At 33.5% G+C, this 14,711-nt stretch overlaps 1 protein-coding gene across 1 annotated transcript; it reads left to right on the forward strand.

Annotated features, from left to right (window-relative positions):
• Window positions 9,854-14,240, forward strand: LOC109348007 (transcription termination factor MTEF1, chloroplastic). Its single transcript, XM_019588179.1, has 2 exons — window positions 9,854-10,177; window positions 13,195-14,240. The coding sequence occupies exons 1-2, from the start codon at window positions 10,007-10,009 to the stop codon at window positions 14,023-14,025; spliced, it is 1,002 nt and encodes a 333-aa protein (XP_019443724.1). The 5' UTR covers window positions 9,854-10,006; the 3' UTR covers window positions 14,026-14,240.

Below are 14,711 nucleotides of genomic sequence, written 5' to 3' on the forward strand. Positions count from 1 at the left end.
ACTCTCACTCCTATAAATAGGAGTACCCACCAACAGGAAGTATCTTAACCTCAACTCCTAGACTCTCTAATATTATTCTTCTTGTCACTCACTCTCTACTTCATATACTGACTTGATCGTCGGAGAACCTTTTCAGGTACCTCCACCGACGGGTCCAACTCTTTGCTGCCCTCAGTCACCTTGACGACAGCTTCCTACCTCTTCATCAACATCTGACTCATCATTGTCCGTACTCTTGTGTTCTGATAAAGAACAGCAAATTTTATCAATCCTCATATTTTTACCAATTTTTATGTTGCATTTGACTTATATTTCTTTTCATTCGTTTTTCTATCATATTACCATTCACTTCTTCTCTCTCCTCCCTACCTTTCTCACACCTAAAAAGAAGTACCGGACATCATTTTTCTTTTTATCACAACTAAACATGAACTATGTATTGTTTAGTAAAATAACACAATTTCCTTGACATCCTTGTATAATAGGGTACTATCTACCAGAATAAATGAAAAAAGTTTAATTTCAATGTTATCCTTAAGGCATAGAGATAAAATTAATTTATAAAAATATGTACAATTTCAAAATTCATATATGTTGGGGATGTTTGAAATAGGTATTGTATCAGTCTTACATTGTTTAATATTAAAATAGTGTAAAGTGACCAATGTTAGATATTGGATTTAAGTCCCTTATTATAATGTGCACTAGATTTAAGCACCAAATAGAAACACTCCACGAGCACTTGGACCTATAGGTGTGCTAGGGCTTGTAATCGTTATTCTCTAATAATATATTGATAGTTGCTCCACGCTCCCAAGGGCGTAGGCACGATTGGCCGATTCCCATTACCAAATTCTGTTGTTTCTTCTCTTCTATTTATTCTATGCATTTTATTTGATTGTTTGTGGCCAACAGTGTGCAACAACCAGTGTTGTTAGAATCGGACCGTATCGGACGGTCCGATCGGTCTGACCGCTGACCGGACTTGAAAACGGATCTGGTTTGCCGTCTTAACTGAATGAGAGTTGAACCGCTTTGAACTGGAGAAAATTCGGTCCGACCGTGTTAAACCCGGTTAAACCAGATTAACCCGAGAAGTAAATCGTACGGCTCACTTAAAAATAAAAAAAATGGGACAATATTCTAATATTTTGTTTTACTAGGGTCCAAAAAAGATAAAGATGTATTATTTCAATATAATTATACATAATTATTAATTATATAAAGTTTTATATTTATATATAACTATATATTTATAAATAAAAATTATTAATTAGGTACGAAATCATCTGGTCAGACCAGACAGTTTAACCGTTTAAACCTAATACGGGACCTCTGCCGGTTTGATGTCCGACTCGGGTTTCACAATATTGGCAACAACCGCTTCAATTGCACCAACAATTGGTATGAGAGTCAATTGATAGATGACTCCTAACCTATGTGCTAGATAATGACTAAAGAGGGTGAATGCATGATGTCTAGTCAATGTGCGTCAAAGTTATTTCACAAGAATAAATGAGATGGGTTGAAGGAGAAGAAAATATGGCCGAACTGTGATGGGGCGATATATGTGTTGATCCAGTATCTCAAAAGTTAATGCACTGGATTAGGATCAAGGTGGAGATAGAGACAAAAGTGTTGAGTGAGACGCTGACAATATATCTCTAGATATTGAGAGAATGACCTCATTTGAGATGAGAAGTAGAATATTCTTATGTCGTGTCAGTGATGTCATAGTAAATGATATTAATTGTTAGCGGATCCACAAAAGCGTAGATGCGCTGACTGACTTTGATGCAGAGTGTAACACATGCATTAACTTGGATGTAAATTGTAATACATGCACTTGTTGAGATGTAAGGTGTGACATGGGCATTGACATGGATGCAAATGTGTGACACAAACATTGGTTGACATTGACATAATGTGTGTGCTGTGAAAATACTCCTTATGGTGGAGTATGATAGTTCTTTTGAACTAGGATTGTCAGAGTAGACAATGGTGGTAGCAGTTGAGGCTTTCCAATGAAACTCCAAGGTTCAGTTTGACTCAATATTGAAGAGAACAGTTGTTGACTCAATATTGAAGGTGACTAGGCGACATGTTCCATTAGATGGCGGTACGGGAAGCTTCACTACAAGTTTGGTGAGTTATGTTCTTGGTAATATCGTCAAGGATGTAAGACTAAGATTGCAACTAAGAGGAGGTGAATTAGTTGACTTTAAAATTATGGTCATTTTTTCTGCAAAATCAAGAGTTAAGTGCAGCGGAGAAATTATGCAGAAAATTAACAAGTAAAAAATCAATAGATAAAGGAGAAGAGAGTACACCGAAATTTTATATTGGTTCAACTTCTTGTCCACCAAAGGCTACATCCAATACTCTTGCAGCACATGAGATTTCTTCACTTAATATTATGAGTTGTAATTATAATATTTCATCCCAAAACTTTTATGTACTTTACACACTCACTAATATTTATGTCACTTCTTGAAAAACACATTTTCAAGTGACTATTCATTTTCTTATCACACCCTTCTGAAAGAAAGATTTCTAAAATATCAATGAAGAATTTACAACAATGGCAGGAGTGCCTTTACAAGTATTGAATGCAATGTCACTTGTAATATGATAACTCTTTGTATACTAAGTAATAATACTCTTATAAGTTGGTAAAACTTTGAAACACTTTACTTTAAGCAACTCAAAAAATCACTTTGAAAGTTTAAGAACATGTTGCAAAAAGTGCAGAAAATATTTCAAAGAATTTTCAGAATTATGTTTGAAAGTTTGTGTAAGAGTTGTTATTTGATTCTGAGTTTCAATGCCTTTAAGTAGGCTTTCCAACCAGCCATAACACCTCTTTGAAATGGTAGAAATTGATTGGATTGAAACCATTTCATTTGGGATGAAAACCATTCATTTTGAAATATGAAAACTAATGCAACAACTCTCAGTAATCGATTACACCCTTGAGTAATCGATTACAACCTTGAGTAATCGATTACTCAAACACACTGTCCAACTGGGTAATTAAAATTTAATTAGAGTAATCTATTACAGCTTTTGAGTAATCGATTACCCTGCACAGTTTTTGTTTTGGGTAACTGGTTTTCTCACTTATGTAACCTATTACTTAGATACAGTAACTTGTTATACACTATTTTTGAAAATTGTTTTTTTTATACTTGAAGTGTTTCATTATTCTTTAAAAACAGTTTGAGCATTACTACTTTGCATAACTAGGAGATTTAGGATAGAAGTACCTATAGAGACTTAATCTAATTTTCTTGAAGCTTTATTCTTCTTTGTCTTCATAAGTATTCTTCCTTTTCTTCTTTTTGGTGATGTTGGCGTCTTCATCAAAACCATGTCAAGGTTAGGAGCAAATATCTTCTTCACAAATATGAGTAATTCTCCTATGCCAAAGTCATACATCATGATTATCATTAGCAACTAAACATGTTATTGGTAAAGAGGAGTCTATGTCAATCATATATATATATATATATATATATATATATAGTCCTTCAACATATAATACACCTTCTATAGTTGTTGAGGGTGGCTTGCCAATTCTACCAACTCCAAGTATTTTTCCTTTGTTGTTATCACTATATGTGACATAGCCTTTGTCCATTGGAGTAAGGACATAGAACTTATTTCTATCGTCCGTCATGTGCTTTGATTAGCCTCTGTCCAAGTACCATAAGTTGCAGGTGGCTCTCAAATTATCCTGCAAAATAGGTTAAGTTTTATTAGGTACCCAATATTCTTTGGGTCCTACATGGTTAGTACCTTTCTCAACCCATGTATAATGACCTAGGGGTACACCATATTTTCTAATCATGCAAGTGTTTGGTGTATGTTCATGGTATTTACAATATGTACATGTGGGTTGATGGTTATGTATCATAGACTTATCATTACTATGTTCAAATGCATGGATACTTTATTTTTGAAAGTTTATCTTTGTTGAGACACTTTGTTTCTTAGAAATATGGCTTGAATAGCCAAGACCTCTTCGGTCTGTTGAATGACTTTGATCATTAATGATCTTTTTCAGACTTTTACTACTCTTGTTTAGCTTATCAAGTTCAAGACTTAATGTTGAAACTTTATTTTCAAAAGTAATGCATTTTTGACATGAAGATGATGAGGGTTTGTTTCTAAATGTATTTAACTTAGTTTTTTGTTTTAGAAACATTTTTGTGAGTTTGACATATTCAGCATGTAAGTCATTAGATGCAGTTTGTAATTCAGAAGAATATAGTTTAGTGTCTTTTACATCTTCATCATCAGAATGATGAGATTCCATTAAAGAGCGATGTGCTTATTCTTCATTTTCTTGTTCAGAGGTGGAACTGATATCATTGTCTTCCCAAGCAATATAGGCTCTCCGTCCAGTCCTCATTTCATTCTTTCATTTGAAAGAATTCTTTTTCAGGTTTGGACAATCCATCTTCATATGACCAGGCTTGCCACATTCAAAGCATGTGAAGTTTAGGTTTGAAGTGGAGGCGTCATTGTTCTTGGTGAATTTCCTCATTTGTCCAGTTTTAGCACCTTTGTTCCTTTTAAGGAACTTGCTGAACTTCTTTACAAGAAGACTCATGTCTTTCATCTCTTCCTTCTCAGATTCATCTTCTGATGATTCGTATTTGTCTACTTTCGCCTTGAGAGAGATATTCTTCTTTTTATTCTCTTGATCTTCATGTTGGTTGAGTTCTAATTCATGTTCCTGCAATTTACCAAACAAAGCAGCCAAGGGCATATTTGATAAACTTTTCTTTTCAGAAATGGCTGTTACCTTTGGTTGCCACGTTCTGGTGAGTGATCTTAGAACCTTCAAGTTCAAGTCACTATTTGATAGTACCTTACCAAGTGCAATAAGGTGATTTGTGAGGTGAGGAAATCTCTATTGAAGATCCATAATTTTCTCTCTAGGTTTCATACGAAACATTTTGTATGCTTGGGAAAGAGTGTTGAGTCTCGACCTCTTTACCTCCTCAGTTCCTTCATGTGTAGTCTCTAAAGTATCCCATATTTCTTTGACAGATTTGCAGTTTGATACTCTAAAGAACTCATCAATGCCAAGTGTTGAAATGAGGATGTTCTTTGCTTTGAGATCATATTGCACCTTCTTTTTATCTTCATCATTCCATGAAGATTTGGGCTTTACTTCCCTTACACTGTTGACTACGGTGAAGGGTTCATATGGTCCTTCTTCAATTGCATTCCATATGTCAAAGTCTTGAGATTCTATGAAGATTCTCATTCTGATTTTCCAAAAGTCATAGCACTCTCCAACAAAGCTTGGAGGGCGGTTGATGCTGGAACTTTCTCCTATGAATGATCCGATCTTGAGGTCATCTTCGATATAGGATCAAATTTGAGAATAACTTACTCAAAAATAGCTCTGGCGCCAATTTTAAGACTAAGATTGCAACTAAGAGGGGGATGAGTGAATTAGTTGACTTTAAAATTATGACCACTTTTTCTGCAAAATCAAGAGTTAAGTGCAACGGAGAAATTATGTAGAAAATTAACAAGTAAAAAATCAAGAGATAAAGGAGAAGAGAGTACACCGAGATTTTATATTGTCTTCTTGTCCACCGAAAGCTACGTTCAATACTCTTGCAGCACAAGAGATTTCTTCACTAAATATTATGAGGTTGTAATTACAATATCTCACCCCGGAACCTCTATGTACCTTACACACTTACTAATATTTATGTCACTTCTTGAAAACACATTTTCAAGTGACTCTATCCCTTTTATTATCACACCCATGTGAAAGAAAGATTTCTGAAATGTCAATGAAGAATTTACAACAATGGCAGGATTGCCTTTACAAGTATTGAATATAATATCACTTGCAATCTGATAACTCTTTGTATACTAAGTAATAAACCTCTTATAAGTTTATAAAACTTTGAAACAATTTACTTTAAGCAACTCAGAAAATTCACTTTGAAAGTTTAAGAACATTTTGCAAAAAGTGCAGAAAATATTTCAAAGAATTTTCAGAATTATGTTTGATAGTTTGTGTAGGAGTCATTATTTGATTCTGAGTTTCAATGCCTTTAAATAGGCTTTCCAACAGTCATAACACCTCTTTGAAATGGTAGGAATTGATTGAAATGAAACCATTTCGTTTGGGATGAAAACCATTCATTTTGAAATCTGAAAACTGATGCAACAACTGTAAATAATTGCTTACAACCTCGAGTAATCGATTACTCAAACATGTTGTCCAACTGAGTAATTAAAATTTAATTAGAGTAATCGATTACAGATTTTGAGTAATCGATTACAGCTTTTGAGTAATCGATTACAGCTTTTGAGTAATCGATTACCCTCCATAGTTTTTGTTGGGTAACTGATTTTCTCACTTATGTAACCTGTTACTTAGATACAGTAAGATGTTACACACTATTGTTGAAAATTGTTTTGTTTATACTTGAAGTGTTTCTATTTTCTTAAAAAATAGTTTGAGCATTACTACTATTGTATATTCGAGAGTATAAGATAGAAATATCTATTTAGACTTAGACTAATTTGTCTTGAAGCTTTGTCTTCTTTGTCTTCATAAGTATTCTTCTTTTTCTTCTTTTTGGTGATGTTGGCGTCTTCATCAAAACTGTGCCAATGTCAGGAGCAAAGATCTTCTTCACAATGGATACCTAGAAAAGCTTATGTTGAAGGATATCAGACTCTTATATTGAGAAATTGTTAAAGATAATTAGGCATTAAGCAAGGTGAAGTGAGATATTCGCTAAGATGCAGATTCTTGTATAAATTTCCTAAGGAGCGAGATATTCGTCTATTTCAATCAAGGTGAAGATTGTTGGGGATGCTTGAAATATGTATTGTATTAGTCTCATATTGCCTATTATTAGAATAGTGTAGAGTGACCAATGTTATATATTGGACTCAAGTTCTTTGTTATAATATTTACCAAATATAAACACAAAAAAGAAACACCTCATTGATACTTTGATTCATGGGTGTGCTAGTGCTTGTGATCCTTATTATTTAATAATATATCGGTAGTTGCTCAACGCTCCCGGTGACGTAAATAAAATTGGCTGAACCACATTACTAAATTCTCTTGTTTCTTCCATTCTATTTATTCTATGCATTTTAGTTGATTGTTTATGGCTAACACTGCGCAACGACCGTTTCTGCTACACCAACAATATAGACTAACTATTTGTCATACTTTTCTTTACTCAACCAACCTTGAATCTAGATGCATAAAATATCTTTCACATGAGTCCTATTCAATGCGTTGTTAACAAGTTTAATGTTGTATTCTCTTTGTTAACAATAAATCTGTTCAGATTGACATTGCCTAAGGAATATAGAAACTACAAGTTTGTTTGATTATCTAATGATAAAGGGAACATATGAGAAATTAAGATTGTGATCACGTCGATAACAAGCTATTGTTTGAAGAGTTTAGCCTAATGTTGATTGATGAGGGAAAAACAATAATTAAGGTCCCAAAGAATTAGGGTGATTAATAGAACTACGTGACATGAAGTTAGAGCCTTCAAGTTCAAATATACGAAGGTGTGTTATCTAGTCTTAACAAGAGAAACAAATGTTTGTTTGTAAAATAGAAAAAGCTAGAAATAAAGAGATTGAAGTAGAAATTGTTGATATGAAAAATACTTATAACTAGTATTCAAATTAGAATTAGAACGACAACAAATGCAATTGAAAGAGTGGTCATTATTGAAGGCAAGTTCACATCACCAAAGTACATCAACTAAGGATTAAATTGCAACTATGAGATTAACCTCTTCATCTTTTGAATACATTTAAGTACATCACTAATAAAATTGTCTTTTCGCCGATAAAAATTAACAGAAAATTAAAATTGGTCTTGATTCACCTGAGGAAACGCTAGAGTTTCAATTGTAACAAAAGATCAAGATTTCTGTAGTTACACGTACTTCCATAAATGGAACCATTCCCGATTTATTGTTTTATGGATTGAGATTTGCAATGCTTCTCGTTTTATTATTTGTTTTCCTAATGGCTCATGTTATGTAATCCTCACATGAGGGATTGTTATAATATAGGGACGATTTACTTTGTATACTCTACATTATTTATGTAATATAATACAATTGCAGGCTCATTCCAACAAGTGTCGCTCTCATAAATTATATTGTTAATCTTTTGATCATTATAAGAATCTAGTATGAATTTACATCACTAGACCAATACTTTATTAATATATAAGGTGTCCCACTTTATAATTATTATATGTAGTGTGATATCCTTATAGGTCAATTCTAGAGATAAATAGAGAATTACAGTGCGTCACACTTTATAATTTCACCAAATTCAACATTTCATTCTAGGAATTAATACCCATGATAAAGATGTACAAGAAGAAAGAATATGAAGATAGTGGAAAGAAAAATAAATAATAAAACATCAAATACGTCTCTCAAAGATTGGAAATTATCAAGCGAGTTCTTTTAAAAAAATGGTCCCCATTTAAAATCATTCATATGGTTATTTGAATGTCAAAAAAATTCTATTTTATCTATTTTATAATTTATTCAACCATTGATGTTTATTTCCACCATGAACATTATATTTATGTTTCATTTTTGAAACCTCAAGTAAGGAAATCAAAGTAACATAATAAATTATTCAATTTAGATGGTAGTCTATCGAAATGAAAATAATACAATAACTTCAACGTATAAAGCCATATCCTTTTACCTCATCAATTGATGTAGAATAAGTCTAAACTATGGTAACATACTTACAAAACTTTATTCTTCACATCAAATTTGCAACAAAAAAAGCATAATTGGTATATGAGTTTCTAATCAATGAACAATATTATTTGGGTTCATTATAGGCCAATAAAATACTTCATGTTGTACATTCTTTTTCTCCCATGAAGAGGAAAACTATTTCTGATGGATAATTGAAGTCCATTTTAAAATTGAAGCACTTGAAGTTTGTGTTTAGTTCATCACTTAGTAATTAAAACATGTTAAAAAGCTCAACACTCTAGTCTTACCTATCATTATTGTTTTTTTACCACCTTCCTCAAAATTGTTGAAAATTCTAATCACATTTGCAATTTTTTCAATTCCAAGATAAATATTTAAAATTAGTAGATAATGCATAAGTGAAGGTTGGATGATCACAGAAGTTGCTCTAAAAGAAATTAGTACCAAATAAACCCTAAATATGAAGTTATCGCACTTGTTTAAGATTAACTTAATCAATGTTGGTCTAGTAATATAAACTCGATTAGATCTTTATGATGACTAAAAAATAAAATATTATTATGAGTGACATTTGTTGGGAAGAATATTCACGTACTAAAAAAGAATTAATTACTTACTCGAAAAGGATGAGGGATATCATTGGTTATAAGAAAAATTGAAGACTAATTTGATAATTATTAAATCTTTTAAAAAATAAAATAATTTTAAAAATAAAATAATTTTTTTTGATTTCTATAAAGAACTGTTGCTAATGAGATAATCACATACTTAAAAAAAATTAATTTTTATATTACCAATGATATTTTTACCCTATAAATAAAGAACTAATTGATTTTTGAGTGTGTAGATGTCTCTCCTACTTTCATGAATTAAAATTTCAAACTTTTTTGATTTTTCTAGAGATCTAATATGATCTTACGTCTGTCAATCAACTCATTGTTCATGAAAAAAAATAATTTCTTATAAAATAGTTTTGGTTAAACAAAAAACAAAACCAAATAGTGTGATACAATAAACATTTGTTGGAATGTGTGGTGTGGGCTAAAGAGGTTAATATAATAGTACACATAAGTTCTGACCCTACAGGAAGTGACACGCATGTATTCTCTCTATCTTCTCATCCACCATTTCTCCATTTCCAAGCACAATCCAATCTTCTTCTTCTCCACACCCTCTTCTTCACTATTCACCAATATTCATACCCATATCACACCCACTACTTCTATCCACAAATAAAAATGGTTTCTCCAACTTCAACACTTTTTTCTTATAATTTCACTGATCATCATATTCTCTCTCCTTTTCCAACCATTCCTAAATCATTCATTGGTCTTTGCAAGCCCTTTCATTCAAGGGTACCCACTTCTATTCACTTGCATTTCACACCGAATTCCTTCATTGTTAGAGCTGTGAGTATTTTTCTACCCCAACCCTTTTTTCCCACTAAAGTGAAGTTTTTAGCTTTTTTCAATTTCTTGGGTTACTTTGGATTTTATTTTTAATCTCAGTAATGGGTGATGAGTTGTGCCTATTTATGTTCAAGTTTTGATTTTTATTACTGGGTATCTGTTAATTTTTGCAATAATCTTTTATATCTCAACTTATTAAATGTGGGAATGGATGCTCTTGTTTTTAGTAAATGGTTTTTCCCCAATAAGCTATGATCTTATAAGTTTGTATTTGATAAGCTAGTTAAGATAGTTAATGAACTTATATTATAAGCCAGAAGCTGATGGCTTCTTACATATGCTTTTAGCAAGCATATAAGTTTGCAGCTATTTTATAAGCTCCAAAAAATTCAAGTTGTTGTAGTCATGGAAAGGAGAGAGATAGATACTTTATAAATCTTGATTGAACCTATTGATAAAATATTTGTGTCTGTGTCTCTCGTTCAATGACCAGGAAAAGCACATAGGGTCCATTTTCATTAAATGTTGTCTAAGTTTTCTGCAATACTCCTGTGCTCATATTGTGTGGTGCTGTCTTTTATTGTTGAATATTCTACAGTCTTGTTCTTTGAGAGCATGCTGAAATATTTTGTTGGCTTTTGCTTCATCAAGATGTAGTACTCAAAGTTGGAATTGTTGGTTATGCTGTGTTGATGTTTGAGATAGTATTCAACAGAAGAATTTGTGTATCCCAGACTCCACTAAGTAGAGCCTTGTGCACCGAGCCACCCTTTTTTATTTAGCTTTCTTTTGGTTGAAAAGTTTGTCAAAGTTGTTACATGGTTGGTTGTGTCTCTGATAGCGTTGCTACTTCAAATATACCTAAAGTACTGAATATGGTTTACTTGGTCTGCATTTGATAATTATTGTAAAATGCCTTTTCACTTTATAATGCTTATTGCTTAATGATTTCTTGTCTCAACAGTTTTTACATGGTATCCTTAGCCTTTGAAGGGGAATGGTTTTCTATATGCACTCAGATATTCGACACACTTTTCTAATTCGTGTAGTCTTGGTGGTGGCATTAAATTCATGTAGAGAAAATGATTGTAACTATAGGGAAATAGAGAAGCTAGCTTTATCTGTAAGACTTAAAATCTATAGGGAGTCAGAAGCTTAATTAATTGCTCAATCGGGACATTGTGACGTAGGGAAAATAATTTAGATAAGGTTAGGAGGAGAGAAGGGCTAAGAGAAGACGGTGAAACACAGTCGACGGGTTGGTTCTTCCGATATACTAGACCAGGAAAGAAGAATGTTCTTCGTAATTCTTGGATTAAAAACAAAAGGATCTTCAACAGAAAGGTTGATGCCTAGTTTTTGGGATATCACTTTATGCAAGGATTGTGGAACACTTTGTGGGACAACAAATGTTGTCCCCTAGTTTCTGTAGGGCAAGGTAAAATTGATATGATTCTTCTAGGTTAGAGATCTTCTTGGGCAGCAGAATTTAATGTAGATAAGTAGCATGCCGCCTGCTGCTCATTGGTTTCATTTCAATGCCACCCTTATTGAAAGGTTGTAAAATCCACCATTGAATCATCATAGACATGGTTCATAAACTGCAGAGTACTACACCATATAAATCCAAAGTTGCATAATCACTTTTATGCCCTAACAAGCTCATGTATATTCCTCCAAATTTGACTCTTTCCGTTTTAGCCCATGGAATCTTTTATGAGGAACTCTCAAGTAATCAGCAAGAAGAAATTGATTTTGAGATTTTTCTTCACTACTTCTCATTTCTGAATCTTTGCCCAGCCTTGTCTTTCTCGTTGTTTTTCTTATCTTTTCTTCCATTGGAAGGAATTAGGGAATTCCCTTCAGCTTCACAAACAGCTCCATTCTTTCTTCGGTCATAGGTTTCCACTAAAAAATGTCTCTGAAGTAGAATTCCCAATAATGAAAGTCTCCACCTTTCCCAAGAAAATCATAAAATTCAACACAATCTCCTGATTTCAGCTCAAGAGCTCTTGCCAACTGTTCCTAATGTCTATTGCGTCTGGGTTGATCATGATTTGCAGTATCATGGAACAAGTTGACAACTTCTCATTGTACTTGGACTCTGCAATTTAGACTTCATGATTACTCTCTGATATCTCATTTTGCACTTCAGGCAGCACTGTATGCAGGTTCTTCACTTCCTGAGCAAGTCACCCCATAATTCTTCGGATCTCGGCCTGCTCCTATTTTTGGGCAGGGTAAGGGATTCTTCCTCTACGTGCTACCATGACTATGACTGTATTTCGTAGGGATCAATTGCCCTCTGTTTACCAAATTGATATTGATAGAGTCTAGATAGGATTCTACAATGGAGTAGAGAAGGACTAAGAAGAAAGAGTGCAACAAGGCCTATAGGCTGGCTCTTCTGGTACAATAGTCCAGGAAAGAATACAGTTCTTCATTATTGTTGGTTAAATTCAATCAAAAGAATCTGACATACAGTCGAGGTGTAGCTTTTATACAGTGCGAGCTAAGACCTCATCAGGCCTTATGAAGAAGCACTTAAACACTTGATTAACAAAATATGACCCAAAATAAGCCATGAGTGGTAAGTAAATATCCCGAAATTATAAAGGAAACCCTCTTTTGATTATTTTTTTCTACTATGCTTGCATTACATGGCTGTCTAACTTACATTTGTAGAGTATCTTAATGATATGTGTGAAGTGTCTCCGTCAAGTGCAACAAATTGATTGCTTTTAATAGTAAAGCTATAATAAGTTTGATAAATCTTCTTTGGGACAATTTATGCTCTGGTATAATAGCACCAGATTTTGAGCTGGGTGTTATTTTTTATTTGGAGTCCACTAAGTTAGACTTTGGTTTGTCTCGTTGCCTCTTCGGTCTATTTTGGTCTTCCATCACATGTGTACTGATTTCATTTTTTCCTGTAGGAGAATAGACTATTCGCATGCATGTCGATTAATGAATAAATTACTATCAGCTTAAAACTACTTTGCTTCTCTGTACCACAGGTTATAAAGTGGCGATGTCCAAAGCAAATTCACCCTCCCAATTGTGATAGAGGTTTCCAAAACAAAGTCCTGTATCTGGAGTCCATTGGTATTGACTCTTTCTCATTGATTGAAAATCATCCGATGTTGATCACCGCCTCCCTTTCTGACATTAAATCCACTGTGGAATACATGACCTCCATGGATTTCACTGCAATTGAGTTTCGGCGCATAGTTGGCATGTGCCCGGAGATACTGACCACAAAGGTTTCAGACGTCATACCTGTATTCACTTTCCTTCTCCGTGAGGCTCTTGTAAAGGGCTCTGATATTAAGCATGCCATATATCGTCGTCCAAGGTTGCTTGTCTGCAGTGTTGATAAGCAACTTCGGCCTACCCTATACTTCCTCCAAAGTATTGGCATAGAAGAGGTAAGCAAGCACACCTATTTGCTATCATGTAGTGTTGAAGAAAAATTTATGCCCAGGATTGATTACTTTGAGAACATTGGCTTTTCTCGCCGTGACTCTACTATAATGTTTCGAAGATTTCCTCCGCTGTTTTGTTATAGTATTAAGAATAACTTGGAGCCTAAATACAATTACTTTGTGGTGGAGATGGGGAGAGACTTGAAGGAGCTGATAGAATTTCCACAGTATTTCTCATTTAGCTTAGAAAATAGAATTAAGCCTCGGCATAAGCGCTGTGTAGAAATGGGGGTGTGTTTTCCTCTCCCTACATTGTTAAAAACAAGCGAAATGCGATTTCGAAATCGGTTAGATGTATGTTTAAATTCTTCAACTCCTTTGAAAACATCTCCTCTATGGTCTGCTGGTGGTTACATTGATTAAGGATAGACAAAGCAATTGCCATTGTACATTACATACTTTTGTAAATCTCTAAATAGCCATTAGTTGCTCTTGGTTTTCATCACAGAAAAGTTGGAATTAGTGTTAATCAATCAGTAATGAGTCATTTTTTCTATCAATTTCACCATTGTTTGTAACCGGAACTTGGATGTTGAACTTGAAATTTTGAGTGGCAGTTTTTGTTGAAGTTTCCTGTTCATTGCTCCAATTTGTTAATTACAACCAACAAAGTGTTGGTTTGGAAGAATTTGTTAGATCCCTAAAATGAACAAAATGTTAAATGTTCGATTCCTTAGAGCAACACTTGTTAGGAGGGACAGTCATGTACTCTGAAAGATATTAGATACTTACCCGAAAGGGTGAAGGATACCCTTAGTAGTACCAATTTTTTTTGTTAATGACAACAATAGCAATAAGTCTTAACAACCCAATATTGTATGAACTTTCATACTTGTATACTTGTTTCAGAACAATATCTACCCTGTTTGTGACATACTAATCATGCAATCGTTTATTAATTAATGATGTCAAATGTAAAGTGCACTTGAATTTGATACAGCATGTTAATATAAGAATTTCTCACCTTGGATAATAGACAGTTGTCAAAGTGAAATTCTTTTTTTTTTAAAATAAAATTACACAGCAACTAGTTGGTAATGGGAAAAACT

Source organism: Lupinus angustifolius, chromosome LG05, assembly GCF_001865875.1.
Source record: "Lupinus angustifolius cultivar Tanjil chromosome LG05, LupAngTanjil_v1.0, whole genome shotgun sequence".
NCBI lineage: Eukaryota > Viridiplantae > Streptophyta > Magnoliopsida > Fabales > Fabaceae > Lupinus > Lupinus angustifolius.